Source organism: Dreissena polymorpha, chromosome 2 (assembly GCF_020536995.1).
Source record: "Dreissena polymorpha isolate Duluth1 chromosome 2, UMN_Dpol_1.0, whole genome shotgun sequence".
NCBI lineage: Eukaryota > Metazoa > Mollusca > Bivalvia > Myida > Dreissenidae > Dreissena > Dreissena polymorpha.
In genome coordinates this window covers 14813974-14828935 of record NC_068356.1, presented here as the reverse complement: position 1 = coordinate 14828935, position 14962 = coordinate 14813974, and the positions used below count along the sequence as shown (strand labels likewise).

Sequence of the window (14962 nt, the reverse complement as noted above, 5' to 3'; positions counted from 1 at the left end):
TGGGAGTCTAATGCATGGGCGTACAGTGTCGTTGATGGCAGTTTAATGCATGTGCGTACAGTGTCGTTGATGGAAGTCTAATGCATGTGCGTACAGTGTCGTTGATGGGAGTCAAATGCATGTGCGTACAGTGTCATTGATGGGAGTCTAATGCATGTGCGTACAGTGTCGTTGATGGAAGTCTAATGCATGTGCCTACAGTGTCGTTGATGGGAGTCTAATGCATGTGCGTACAGTGTCATTGATGGGAGTCTAATGAATGTGCGTACAGTGTCATTGATGGCAGTCTAATGCATGTGCGTACAGTGTCGTTGATGGCAGTCTAATGCATGTGCGTACAGTGTCATTGATGGGAGTCTAATGCATGTGCGTACAGTGTCGTTGATGGGAGTCTAATGCATGTGCGTACAGTGTCATTGATGGGAGTCTAATGCATGTGCATACAGTGTCATTGATGGGAGTCTAATGAATGTGCGTACAGTGTCATTGATGGCAGTCTAATGCATGTGCGTACAGTGTAGTTGATGGGAGTCTAATGCATGTGCGTACAGTGTCGTTGATGGCAGTCTAATGCATGTGCGTACAGTGTCGTTGAAGGCAGTCTAATGCATGTGCGTACAGTGTAGTTGATGGCAGTCTAATGCATGTGCGAGCAGTGTCGTTGATGGCAGTCTAATGCATGTGCGTACAGTGTAGTTGATGGCAGTCTAATGCATTTGCGTACAGTGTAGTTGATGGGAGTTTAATGCATGTGCGTACAGTGTCGTTGATGGGAGTCTAATGCATGTGCGTACAGTGTCGTTGATAGCAGTCTAATGCATGTGCGTACAGTGTCATTGATGGGTGTCTAATGCATGTGCGAGCAGTGTCGTTGATGGGAGTCTAATGCATGTGCGTACAGTGTCGTTGATGGGAGTCTAATGCATGTGCGTACAGTGTCGTTGATGGCAGTCTAATGCATGTGCGTACAGTGTCGTTGATGGCAGTCTAATGCATGTGCGTACAGTGTCGTTGATGGGAGTCTAATGCATGTGCGTACAGTGTCGTTGAAGGCAGTCTAATGCATGTGCGTACAGTGTCAATGATGGGTGTCTAATGCATGTGCGAGCAGTGTCATTGATGGGTGTCTAATGCATGTGCGAGCAGTGTCGTTGATGGCAGTCTAATGCATGTGCGTACAGTGTCATTTATGGCAGTCTAATGCATGTGCGTACAGTGTCGTTGATGGCAGTCTAATGCATGTGCGTACAGTGTCGTTGATGGCAGTCTAATGCATGTGCGTACAGTGTCATTGATGGGTGTCTAATGCATGTGCGAGCAGTGTCGTTGATGGGAGTCTAATGCATGTGCGTACAGTGTCGTTGATGGCAGTCTAATGCAAGTGCGTACAGTGTCGTTGATGGGAGTCAAATGCATGTGCGTACAGTGTCATTGATGGGAGTCTAATGCATGTGCGTACAGTGTCATTGATGGGAGTCTAATGCATGTGCGTACAGTGTCATTGATGGGAGTCTAATGCATGTGCGTACAGTGTCGTTGATGGCAGTCTAATGCATGTGCGTACAGTGTCGTTGATGGCAGTCTAATGCATGTGCGTACAGTGTCGTTGATGGCAGTCTAATGCATGTGCGTACAGTGTCGTTGATGGCAGTCTAATGCATGTGCGTACAGTGTCGTTGATGGCAGTCTAATGCATGTGCGTACAGTGTTGTTGATGGGTGTCTAATGCATGTGCGTACAGTATTGTTGATTGGAGTCTAATGCATGTGCGTACAGTGTCGTTGATGGCAGTCTAATGCATGTGCGTACAGTGTCGTTGATAGCAGTCTAATGCATGTGCGTACAGTGTCGTTGATGGGAGTCAAATGCATGTGCGTACAGTGTCATTGATAACAGTCTAATGCATGTGCGTACAGTGTCGTTGATGGCAGTCTAATGCATGTGCGTACAGTGTCGTTGATGGCAGTCTAATGCATGTGCGTACAGTGTCATTGATGGGTGTCTAATGCATGTGCGAGCAGTGTCGTTGATGGGAGTCTAATGCATGTGCGTACAGTGTCGTTGATGGCAGTCTAATGCAAGTGCGTACAGTGTCGTTGATGGGAGTCAAATGCATGTGCGTACAGTGTCATTGATGGGAGTCTAATGCATGTGCGTACAGTGTCATTGATGGGAGTCTAATGCATGTGCGTACAGTGTCATTGATGGGAGTCTAATGCATGTGCGTACAGTGTCGTTGATGGCAGTCTAATGCATGTGCGTACAGTGTCGTTGATGGCAGTCTAATGCATGTGCGTACAGTGTCGTTGATGGCAGTCTAATGCATGTGCGTACAGTGTCGTTGATGGCAGTCTAATGCATGTGCGTACAGTGTCGTTGATGGCAGTCTAATGCATGTGCGTACAGTGTTGTTGATGGGTGTCTAATGCATGTGCGTACAGTATTGTTGATTGGAGTCTAATGCATGTGCGTACAGTGTCGTTGATGGCAGTCTAATGCATGTGCGTACAGTGTCGTTGATAGCAGTCTAATGCATGTGCGTACAGTGTCGTTGATGGGAGTCAAATGCATGTGCGTACAGTGTCATTGATAACAGTCTAATGCATGTGCGTACAGTGTCGTTGATGGCAGTCTAATGCATGTGCGTACAGTGTCGTTGATGGCAGTCTAATGCATGTGCGTACAGTGTCATTGATGGGTGTCTAATGCATGTGCGAGCAGTGTCGTTGATGGGAGTCTAATGCATGTGCGTACAGTGTCGTTGATGGCAGTCTAATGCAAGTGCGTACAGTGTCGTTGATGGGAGTCAAATGCATGTGCGTACAGTGTCATTGATGGGAGTCTAATGCATGTGCGTACAGTGTCATTGATGGGAGTCTAATGCATGTGCGTACAGTGTCATTGATGGGAGTCTAATGCATGTGCGTACAGTGTCGTTGATGGCAGTCTAATGCATGTGCGTACAGTGTCGTTGATGGCAGTCTAATGCATGTGCGTACAGTGTCGTTGATGGCAGTCTAATGCATGTGCGTACAGTGTCGTTGATGGCAGTCTAATGCATGTGCGTACAGTGTCGTTGATGGCAGTCTAATGCATGTGCGTACAGTGTTGTTGATGGGTGTCTAATGCATGTGCGTACAGTATTGTTGATTGGAGTCTAATGCATGTGCGTACAGTGTCGTTGATGGCAGTCTAATGCATGTGCGTACAGTGTCGTTGATAGCAGTCTAATGCATGTGCGTACAGTGTCGTTGATGGGAGTCAAATGCATGTGCGTACAGTGTCATTGATAACAGTCTAATGCATGTGCGTACAGTGTCGTTGATGGCAGTCTAATGCATGTGCGTACAGTATCATTGATGGGAGTCTAATGCATGTGCGTACAGTGTCGTTGATGGCAGTCTAATGCATGTGCGTACAGTGTCATTGATGGCAGTCTAATGCATGTGCGTACAGTGTCATTGATGGCAGTCTAATGCATGTGCGTACAGTGTCGTTGATAGCAGTCTAATGCATGTGCGTACAGTGTCATTGATGGGTGTCTAATGCATGTGCGAGCAGTGTCGTTGATGGGAGTCTAATGCATGTGCGTACAGTTTTGTTGATGGCAGTCTAATGCATGTGCGTACAGTGTAGTTGATAGCAGTCTAATGCATGTGCGTACAGTGTCATTGATGGGTGTCTAATGCATGTGCGAGCAGTGTTGTTGATGGCAGTCTAATGCATGTGCGTACAGTGTCGTTGATAGCAGTCTAATGCATGTGCGTACAGTGTCATTGATGGGTGTCTAATGCATGTGCGTACAGTGTCGTTGATAGCAGTCTAATGCATGTGCGAGCAGTGTCGTTGATGGGAGTCTAATGCATGTGCGTACAGTGTCGTTGATGGCAGTCTAATGCATGTGCGTACAGTGTCGTTGATAGCAGTCTAATGCATGTGCGTACAGTGTCATTGATGGGTGTCTAATGCATGTGCGAGCAGTGTCGTTGATGGCAGTCTAATGCATGTGCGTACAGTGTCGTTGATAGCAGTCCAATGCATGTGCGTACAGTGTCATTGATGGGTGTCTAATGCATGTGCGTACAGTGTCGTTGATGGGAGTCTAATGCATGTGCGTACAGTGTCGTTGAAGGCAGTCTAATGCATGTGCGTACAATGTAGTTGATGGGAGTCTAATGCATGTGGGTACAGTGTCGTTGAAGGCAGTCTAATGTATGTGCGTACAGTGTCGTTGATGGGTGTCTAATGCATGTGCGTACAGTGTCGTTGAAGGCAGTCTAATGCATGTGCGTACAGTGTCAATGATGGCAGTCTAATGCATGTGCGTACAGTGTCGTTGATGGCAGTCTAATGAATGTGCGTACAGTGTCATTGATGGGTGTCTAATGCACGTGCGTACAGTGTCGTTGATAGCAGTCTAATGCATGTGCGTACAGTGTCAATGATGGCAGTCTAATGCATGTGCGTACAGTGTCGTTGATGGGTGTCTAATGCATGTGCGTACAGTGTCATTGATGGGTGTCTAATGCATGTGCGTACAGTGTCGTTGATAGCAGTCTAATGCATGTGTGACAGTGTCATTGATAGCAGTCTAATGCATGTGCGAGCAGTGTCGTTGATAGCAGTCTAATGCATGTGCGTACAGTATCATTGATGGGAGTCAAATGCATGTGCGTACAGTGTCGTTGAAGGCAGTCTAATGCATGTGCGTACAGTGTCAATGATGGCAGTCTAATGCATGTGCGTACAGTGTCGTTGATGGGTGTCTAATGCATGTGCGAGCAGTGTCATTGATGGGTGTCTAATGCATGTGCGAGCAGTGTCGTTGATGGCAGTCTAATGCATGTGCGTACAGTGTCAATGATGGGTGTCTAATGCATGTGCGAGCAGTGTCATTTATGGGTGTCTAATGCATGTGCGAGCAGTGTCGTTGATGGCAGTCTAATGCATGTGCGTACAGTGTCGTTGATGGCAGTCTAATGCATGTGCGTACAGCGTCGTTGCAGATAAGTTCCGCGCAGGCTAATCAGAAACGAGTCTTTCCACTTTTATATTTTTTGTTCAAAGGAAGTCTCTTCTTCGCAAAAAATCCATTCTAGCCAGAAAGTGTGGTCCCTGTCTAGCCTATGTGGACTGCACAGGTAAATCTGGGATGACACATGCATTAAGCCCCCTTTCCACAGGCTGAGGCCCATATAAAAGCTGTGATTGTTGTGAGCAAAATGTTCATGGCACCAAATTTTAGCGTGCATATTTTAGCTTTGTCATAAATTTGTAGCTACTTTTGATTTGATAATATAAGAAAGACAAGGAGAAAAAGGCCAGAAGGCACTCCCATAAGAGCCCAGAGAACTAAACTGTTTTAAGCAGATAGTTTTTACTAGGTTTCACAATATAACTAAACAAACTCCTGGAAGCCATGTTTGGAACAAACTGCAAGCATTTTCAAACTAAACCCAGTTAAAACAAAACAAGGGGTTGTTAAATCTTTTTCGAAAGTTTCATGTGGAGTAGGTTACAAATGTCACTTCTAGAGTGTGCAAATGGCTTTACTATGGCCATATAAAAAGACCTCGTCTAATGGCCGCAATGTTTTTCAATGGACTGAAATCAAATCCCATTCGTATAAAAAATAGTTATACCAAATATTCAGAGCAAGTATCATGAATTTGGACAATACGTGTGGCCTCAAGAGTATTCAAAACATTAAATTAAACCTTGTGACCTAGTTTTTGATACCACAAGACCCAGTTATAAACTACATTGAGATGTAACTGGGACAAATGTTCTGACAAATTATCATTAAGATTTTGCATAAATATTGCGTCTAGAGTGTTCACAAGCTTTTTTCTATAATCATACCTTATGTCTGAGATATCATTAGAAAAAATGTTCTATACAAGTTTCATGATATTGTGCAAAAAATCAGACTTCTAAAGTGTTTGCAATAGTGGTTTCACAATAACAATATATGTATTTCAAAGCCTGGAAATATTTTCTTGACCGTTATATCATCAGGATGAATGTTCTAAGTAAGTTTCAAGAAGATTACTAAATAAGAAATCTAGAGAATTCCAAAGGTTTTACTTTAGGCATAGAAGAAAAACTGCCCCAGCCCTAGGCATTTCTTTAACAACTTCCTGGAACCATTTAGAACTGTGCTGAGATATCATAGGGGATGAATGTTATAAAAACAATTTCATGGTTATTTGACAAGAAATATAATTTCTGGAGTTTTCTCAAGCTTTTTCTTTATGTTGACCTAGTGATCCAGTTTGTTACCCCATGTGACCCACTTTTGAACTTTACCAAGATATAATTGGGAAAAATATACCCATCAAGTTTCATGGCGATTGGGCAATAAATGAGGCTCTTAATTGTTCCCAAGGCAAGGTAAATGTTGAAAACACACAACAGAAAAAAAGGTATCACAAAAACTAAACAATAAGAATGTTGTGGTCAGGTGAGCTTAATAGATGTATTTTCAGCAACTTTGTTGTTTTACTGGTAGCTTTTAATATTCTAATGCAAGCAAAATTCCCTCACTTATGAAGCAAGTTCTAGATACCTGTGCAATGGGAGAGAATATTTGCAATACTATTCAAGTTCCATTAGATAGTAACAATAAACATAAACATTTTTCAGTCAGAAGAAAATGGCTATGTGCAAACAGCATAAAACCAGAACAGCCTGAGAGTAACTCGCAGTCTGTTCAGGTTTTATGCTGTTTGCTGCTCATCAGTATCTAAGGTTTGGAGATAAAGCCTTTAATAGTTGAATCTAGTAAGAAAGGTCTTAAATTAAATATATCTTTCTAAGGGACTACAAATGTGTGACAATATGTATCTAAGTAGTAAAGGGTTGATGCATCTCTGCAGTCAGTTCTGGCTTCATAAGACGGTAACATGCAAAGGCACCATACAAAAATAAACTGCAGCCTGTTGTTACCTCAACCAGTGAAAGATAGGCCAGCATCTGTGAGTCTGAGTTCGAGTCCTGCTCGTACATGCACTGAGTCTTCATTGTGAGCAAGGCCACCCTGTTACCATCACTGTGCTCCACCAGGTTGATAAGCAAACCAAGCGCCTAGAAATAACGCTCTTGTAAATAAAATTGTGTTAACTTGCTGTAGTTATAAACAGTACTTCAGCCATACTATGGCAGTAAAAAAACTAACTTCTTGTGGGCGAAAAATGGCCCATTGAAGTGATTTCATAATATTAGAGTACAAACTTGTGCGAAAAATCTGCAATTTTCCATTGAATGCTTATCATTTAAATTTCATTCTTCAAAAGGAAAATAGTATACTTTTCAGTTTCAACTGCTTACTTAATGACTGTATATTTAATGGTATTTTGTTATTACACACTGTCATATTCAATAAGCAACATAAATAGACAATAGGAGTATTTTCATTCATACAATACAATATCATTATCTGCAATAATACAAAAAGTCATATATTTCGATTTTTCAAAAGTATTTATTTCAAACACCTCTCTTTATTGTAGTTTCAGTCAGCTATATGTTATTTGAACAAAATGCAATCAACACAGGGATTGATGAATGTCACAAACATGTATGATGATATCTATTGACTAGAGTATTACTTTGAAAACAAGACAATCCATTAACAACAGATGTGTTTGTCAGAAACACAATGCCCCCTATTGCGCCGCTTTGAAGCCATAAATTTGACCTTTGACCGTAAAGGATGACCTTGACCTTTCACCACTCAAAATGTGCAGCTCCATGAGATACACATGCATGCCAAATATCAAGTTGCTATCTTCAATATTGCAAAAGTTATGAAGAAGGTTAAAGTTTTGGTTAAAGTTTTTTAATTTGTTTGTTTTTTACCTTTGACCTTGGAAGGATGACCTTGACCTTTCACCACTCAAAATGTGCAGCTCCATGAGATACACACGCATGCCAAATATCAAGTTGCTATCTTCAAAATTGCAAAAGTTATGACCAAGGTTAAAGTATTGGTTAAAGTTTTGGGACACACACACACACACACACACACACACATACAATGACAGAAAGGCCAAAAACAATATACCCCTTATCTTTCGACCGGGGGGCATAAAAATTAAAATTGCCACTTTATGTGATGAACTATTTAAAGGCCAAACTGATTTTGGTCAATACAGTATGGGAGATTTTACATTTTTTATTTGGATCATGGTGTAGTATGTTTGCTATTGATAAACTACCTTATATCAAGACCTACATACATCATCTGTATATTTAAAGGATAATGATATTCAGTTACAGCAATCCATAAACCTACTAAATGTTAGCACAAACAGCGACCTACCAGCACATAAAGGTCAAATCTCAGGTCCACTGGTATGTGCTGTGGTAAGGTCAGGATGCAGAGCAGAACCGTCTCAATGGCAGAGCTCTGTTCTCCAATCTTTGTACAACCTGTGTCTGAATGAGAGAAACAATTACAAGATAATCATAATTAATTTCACCAGTGGGTTCTAGTGAATCAATGACTGAGTTTAGGAATTATAATTCCATACTTACGCAGTAAGGCCAACATTTTTATATGTTCTGTTTTACGGGACCGCCGACATAATTTTGGCCAAAATAAAATTCAATAACCTTTATTTTGTTTTCCTTTTTCCCGTCGACCGTGCAATTTCATAACGTTGAAAAATAAAATTCGTCAAAGACTTGTACCTATTCCCTGAAATGCCCGGATAAAAAATGGACTTAACCCGACGCTTGCTTAGTATCGGCTTTTCATTAGTCGTTTGACTTACGTATTGTTCGTGGATTTAGCCGAATACGATTTTACGTTGCTATCCACACACTTCTCTCTATATTGCGGAGGATACCCACGATAGTCAATGTATCCCGATGTTTTAACACACGTCCAAGATGGCGGCAAGCAGACGAGAAATTTGCAATGAGCGGCGGAAATGATAAATTACATTCAAATTAACAACGAATATCATATGGTTATTAGGGAATAATTTAATGCGTGTGTCATTTAACGCAAAATACCATGTTTGAGATAAGAATACAACAAATATTTATTAGAAATATGCAAAGTGAATGTGCGTCAGGGAAATCATTGTTGGAAAATTGGAGTCAAGTCTACTTACAAAGTTAAAGCATTTAAGATGAGTATCGTTCAAAAATGGAAAGAGACAAACATGATTTGATTTATATGTTAGTGGATCTGTGTATAATCAGATTCATATGCATATTCTGCTTTATCATATTTGTCATGCTGTACAGTTTACTGAAATAGCATTGAAATGAGGATGCCAAGTGCAAGATATTGAAAGGTAAACAAATTAAATGTATTATTTTAACTCCATTTAATACATCATTAACACAGCAAGAACACTAAAGCGTGTTTGTTGATATTTGTTCATGTTTTCACCATGTGATATTTAATTTAAAACAATGCTGAATTAATACTCTTAAAGAGGTTGTGATTAAATGGTGTATTGAAGAATCTATAGATTATGACAAGTTTATTATGCATGTGGGAGGATATTAACTAAACGCTGTCTTCATTGTAAGAAGACATTAAAGCAACACTTTATAATATAAAAATGCTGTCAAACATGCACTTAACAATTTTAATTCTGTTCTTATAATCATATTTATAATGTTTATCGTGCTAATTTTCCAAATCCAAATGGCACAGGCTGTAACAAAAAAAAGCAAATAAATAACTGACTTTTGTTGAGTGTTTATATCAAACAACATAGGATAGAAAGCCCTGACACTTGCTCATCCTTAACATAACGCTTGTTTGCTTGCTATCACACTGCTTGATAGTTAAAACTGCATAGTAAAATTTAATTTTTAAACAACGAACATCATTCAAATTAAAAAAAACACTTAAATAATGGATGAGATGTATGCCACAGCAAACCAGCATTTTTCAAGATGGCATTGCAGGCTTGGAACAGTCGAGGTGCTACATGTAGAAAATCTAGTGTAAGAAGTACAACAACATCACCACTACTTCACTATACTACACTACACGCCCGGCGTGTTTAGTCTCTATTAAAGTAATATACATGCAAAAGGTCCTTTACCTATAAATATATTTTAAAGTATGTCTACTATTATTATTAAAAGCTTCTACAACAGTGTAATTAGATATATAAAACACTTAAATGTAAATGCAAGTATACATAAGGTTAAATTGGCCGAGATTTTAATTAAAAAAAAATAAAAAAATATCGGTTTAGACAGTTTTATTTTTATTTTTTTGGTCGACTGCTCACTTTTCATGCTTTTATTCCCCCCCCCCCCGACTCAGTTGTTTTGAAAAATATCCCGTAAAACAGAAAATAAAAAAAAGTTGGCCTAAACAATAGGCTAGCACAAGTTTGCAAAATCAAATCAATTTACTGCCAACAATTTGACATACAAACATTTTCTGACTACTTTATTACCAAAGAACTTTATTTAATACACACAAATTTTAAAATCCACTGATTGACTTAATACAATTTTATTTTAATATGATATTTTCTTATTACAACATTACAATATGATCAAAATACAATGTTACAATCTATCATTCTTGTGCCAGCACAAGCTTATCACAGACCTGTTTACCCTACCAATTGCTTCTCAGTAGTATGGAGGGCATCTCTCATTAGTTTGGGGCTGTTGTCAGTAGTTTTAAACTTTTCAATCATTATGAGCATTAAAACATCATGACTTGGTCACATATCAGTTTAACAGTACATAAAGCATTAGATGAATTTACTTGCTAATAATAAAATTTGTTAGGTGATTTTTTTTTGCTTTGATGTTTTACAGCCTGTGCCATTTGGATTGGGAAAATTAGCGCAATAAACCATGAAATCGGAAAAAATAACTCGATAAACCATGAAATTTGTAGACATTAAGCATTATACATATGATTATTAAGTAACAAAATTAAAATTGTTTTTAAGTGCATGTTTGACAGCATTTTATATTATAAAGTGCTGCTTCAATGTCTTCTTAAAATGAAGACAATATTTAGTTAATATCCATCCACATGCATATTAAACTTGCAATAATCTTTAGATTCTTAAATACACCATTTGATCATAAGCTCTTTAAGAGTAGCTAATAATTTAATTCAGTATTTAAAAAAAAATATCATAAGGGGAAAACATAAACAAATATTGACAAACATACTTTAGTGTTCTTGTTGTGTTAATGATGTATTAAATGGAGTTAGAATAATATATTTTATTTGTTTACCTTTCAATATCTTGCACTTGACAACCTCAGTTCAATGCTATTTCATTAAACTGTACAGCGTAACAAACATAATAAAGCAGAATATGCATATGAATCTGATTATACAATGTTTGTCTCTTTCCATTTTCGAAGGATATTCATCTTATAATAATAAATGCTCTAACTTTGTGAGTAGACTAAACTCCAATTTTCCAACACTCGTTTCCATGACGCACATTCACTGTGCAGATTTCTGATAAATATATTTTTTAATCTCAAACGTAGTATGTTGCGTTAATTGACACACGTATTACATTATTCCCTAATGACCATATGATATTATCCGTTGTTAATTTGAATGGTATTTATTACTTTCGCCGTTAATCGCAATTTCTAGTCTGCTTGCCGCCATCTTGGACGTGTGTAAAAACAGGCGTGCTCAATCCTGATACATAAATATCGTTGGTATTCTACGCAATAGAAAGAGAGATGTGTATACTGGATAGCAACGTAAAATCATATATATTCGGCTAAATTTGTGAACCAATACGCAAGTCAGTTCGGTGACGACTCAAGCTCGATCAGCACTCGTTCCCCTGGAGGCTTGAATTTCAACGTTTTTGACTACGCATGCGCCAAAATGATTATGATTGATAAATTACCCGTTAAGACCGAAAATAAGCGGAAGTATGATTAAAATCTGAAATTTGACCATTTTGGTCGATTGATCCGTAGTTTTTCAGTACAAATCCGTAGTGCGTAGTTTAGCCAAATAATCCGTAGTAACTACGGCGAATCCGTAGAAGTAAACAGGTCTGTTATCAGAGACTTTCCGCTTTTAAGGAAATTTCCAATTATAGATAGTCTCTTCAAAATGATAAACCAGTTAAGCGAAAAGTGTCGTCCCTGATTAGCCAGTGCGGACTGCACAGGCTAATCTGGGACAACACTTTACGCACATGCAAGTGTTACCATTATCGTGTGTGAGGTTAAGCAGGACCCTGAGGACGGCCAGTATGCAGCTGTAGATGACCCAGCCGAAGGACTCCTTGTCCACCTTGTGGCTCTGTGGGTCCTCCACCAGTGGGTAGATGGCCAGGCACACACGGCTTGCACCCAGCGACCTGAACATTGCAATATAGCAATGTATATAAATAAGTAGAAATGAACGCAGGTGATGGTCATGACTAATCCATAATTTCCCAGTCATTGGTCAACACGTTCCGAGTGTCACTGATTTCAATGAATGCAGATACCAATTTTTTTCTCTTGTAACAAAAAAAGGTGACAAATATATATATCGACAGGGCAAGTAGTGACAATGAAATATGATTTTGGGGTGTTGCCAGTTTCACCCTAGGGTTATTATTCCAACATACTAAGTAGAGAACCAAAATACAAAGTAACATACTAAATATCAAACCTAAACCCCTTGTGGTCTTTGATGAAAATAGTTTATCATATTTTTTATAACTTTTGATCTCTTGAGGGGATCAGTTATGACCTCAGCGTCATGATGAAATTAAGTAAAGGTAGCCAAGAAACAATGATACATAACAAAAATAACAAATCTCGAAGTTGAATTTCTCAGATATCTATATTTTTTTCTATTAAAGTCATCAGAAACAACATTAATGTTTTCAAAAAATTCCATTTGGAAAAAATGGTATTATTTTGGTAATAAGTTCAGGTTAATTACATCACGGTTAAAGTTCAATATTATCCAATCATTGGGCAACCTATAAAATGTTGAGTTGTGAATTTGTTCCTACCGAAAAAACGAGGGAAATTTGTGACAATCAATAGAAAGATATTAATCCATCAACTTGCAAAAGATTGTAAGCCACATCAAATGATAGTTGATGTCCTTAAACTTGGAAACATTAGCACAGTAAATTTTATGATGAAACAAAAATAAATATACCTGACAAGTGATGGAATTAACACAGAGTCTTTGTAGGCTATCAAATAATTCTGGTTATCAGCATTCATGTACGTCACCTGTAACAAACAAACATACAAAGAAATCCCACAAGATATACATGTAAATCAAATGAAGACACATAAAAAACAATTATTGGTCTAGATGCCAGCAAATGCTGTACATATGCAAAATAAAACTTTGGATCACAGACAAACTGTGGACCCTACTGTCGTGCCAGATGTTCTCTAAGAATCTGTTGTATGCCAATTTGATACAGAAATATTTTGCATTTTCTCCTAAGAAACATTACCCACTTTGGCATCTTGACAATACTAATATTAAACATCCAGTAATATTTCAATGATAAACTGTTGAAAATAAAATTATGTCAGTTAAATCTATAAGAATATTCTTGAGGTAATCATAATCTCTTTAACCTTTAAGAAGTCTACAGTTGTTAACATCCATATTTCAAGACTGTTATCTGAATATTTTACAGCTATAAATATTCTTACTAAAATAACAGATTATTTTCACAACAAAATACAAGCTACAGCATAAGCATTTCATACTACACAGTGTGAAATCTGCATCTTTATTCAACTGCTAAAAAGCACAATAGTTTTATGTGTGATGTATGGTAAAAATCCATGAGATTCTGAATTAAATTTGGACTCAAACTTATTTAAGACATGAATGATATACCTTCTGAATTTTGAATATTATACTATGTATTCATAACATCTTTTTAAAACATTTGATTTGCATTCATGAGTAAATGTATCAATTTCAAATACAATTATTGTTATTATAATTTATTTTTTTTTATCATAAGGAATGATAAAATAATTTCATGACTTAGGTGTTCCTGTGTATTTTACTGGACTCATTGATTGTAAGCCATCATTTTCCACTATAACAGCACACAATCAACTCATGAGATACAATACACCGGAGCACCATAGTCATATATTATTTCATATGGGTCTAACATGTATGTACTTATGTATGACCTGCATCATGCAAAAAAGGATCTTATGCTATATGCATCAAGCTTAACTAAAGACGAGCCAGGGCATTTGCACTACCTGGTAAGGAGCTACCATGTTTGCTAATGAGACCACCATACTTTGTTTGACATTGTAGTGAACAGTGCAGCTCCAAACTAGAATGTGCTCATGTGCAGGTTTGTCTGGAGTTAAGCTGGCTGCAAATGGCATAAGGCCCGATTTTTGCATGGCATGGAGATTGTTTCTTTAACAATCAAGACATTGCATCTAATACAACTATTACACTTACATTTTCCATGACCCTGAGACATCTATCCACCTTCTTCAGATTTTCAATATTGCTGTTGGTCAGAACACTCACATTCACACCAATGGCTTCTATACATGAACACACTGAAAATACAGGCACAGTTAACATCTACTGAATAAAATAAACAATTTTCTAAATGTACGTCAACTATACAAATTACATTGTTTCGACTAACGCAATAAAACTTTTAAGATAACACAAGTTTTGTAGGCGAGTATGTTTAATCATGCATGCTTAGATTTTGAGTTATAATTTGGCAGGCAAGTACAATTTGTTGCTGTCAGTTACAATAACAACAAGCAAATTCGTTGAATTGATATCCCTCGTCAATATGCTTCTGGACACAAAAGTGTTATATTTGACACTCGGCTAAAAAGGCATTTTTTTAAGATACAAAGGGCCATATTTTTTTTTAAGATACAAAGGGCAATAACTCAGGTATTAACAGATGGTGTACAATGTCATCATCCTCTTATCCATATAAATACTCATACCAAG

General features: G+C 38.1%; 1 protein-coding gene across 2 annotated transcripts in view; it reads right to left on the bottom strand.

Moving 5' to 3' along the window:
- Positions 1 to 14962, bottom strand: part of LOC127865960 (wings apart-like protein homolog) — a 59750-nt gene that overhangs the window by 16625 nt on the left and 28163 nt on the right. For both annotated transcript variants that reach the window (XM_052406119.1, XM_052406118.1), the window contains 5 exons: positions 14444 to 14547; positions 13145 to 13221; positions 12193 to 12344; positions 8324 to 8439; positions 6949 to 7086 (listed from right to left, as the gene is read on the bottom strand). In XM_052406119.1, the coding sequence (XP_052262079.1) occupies positions 6949 to 7086; positions 8324 to 8439; positions 12193 to 12344; positions 13145 to 13221; positions 14444 to 14547 (587 nt within the window). The remainder of the gene's footprint in view (positions 1 to 6948; positions 7087 to 8323; positions 8440 to 12192; positions 12345 to 13144; positions 13222 to 14443; positions 14548 to 14962) is intronic.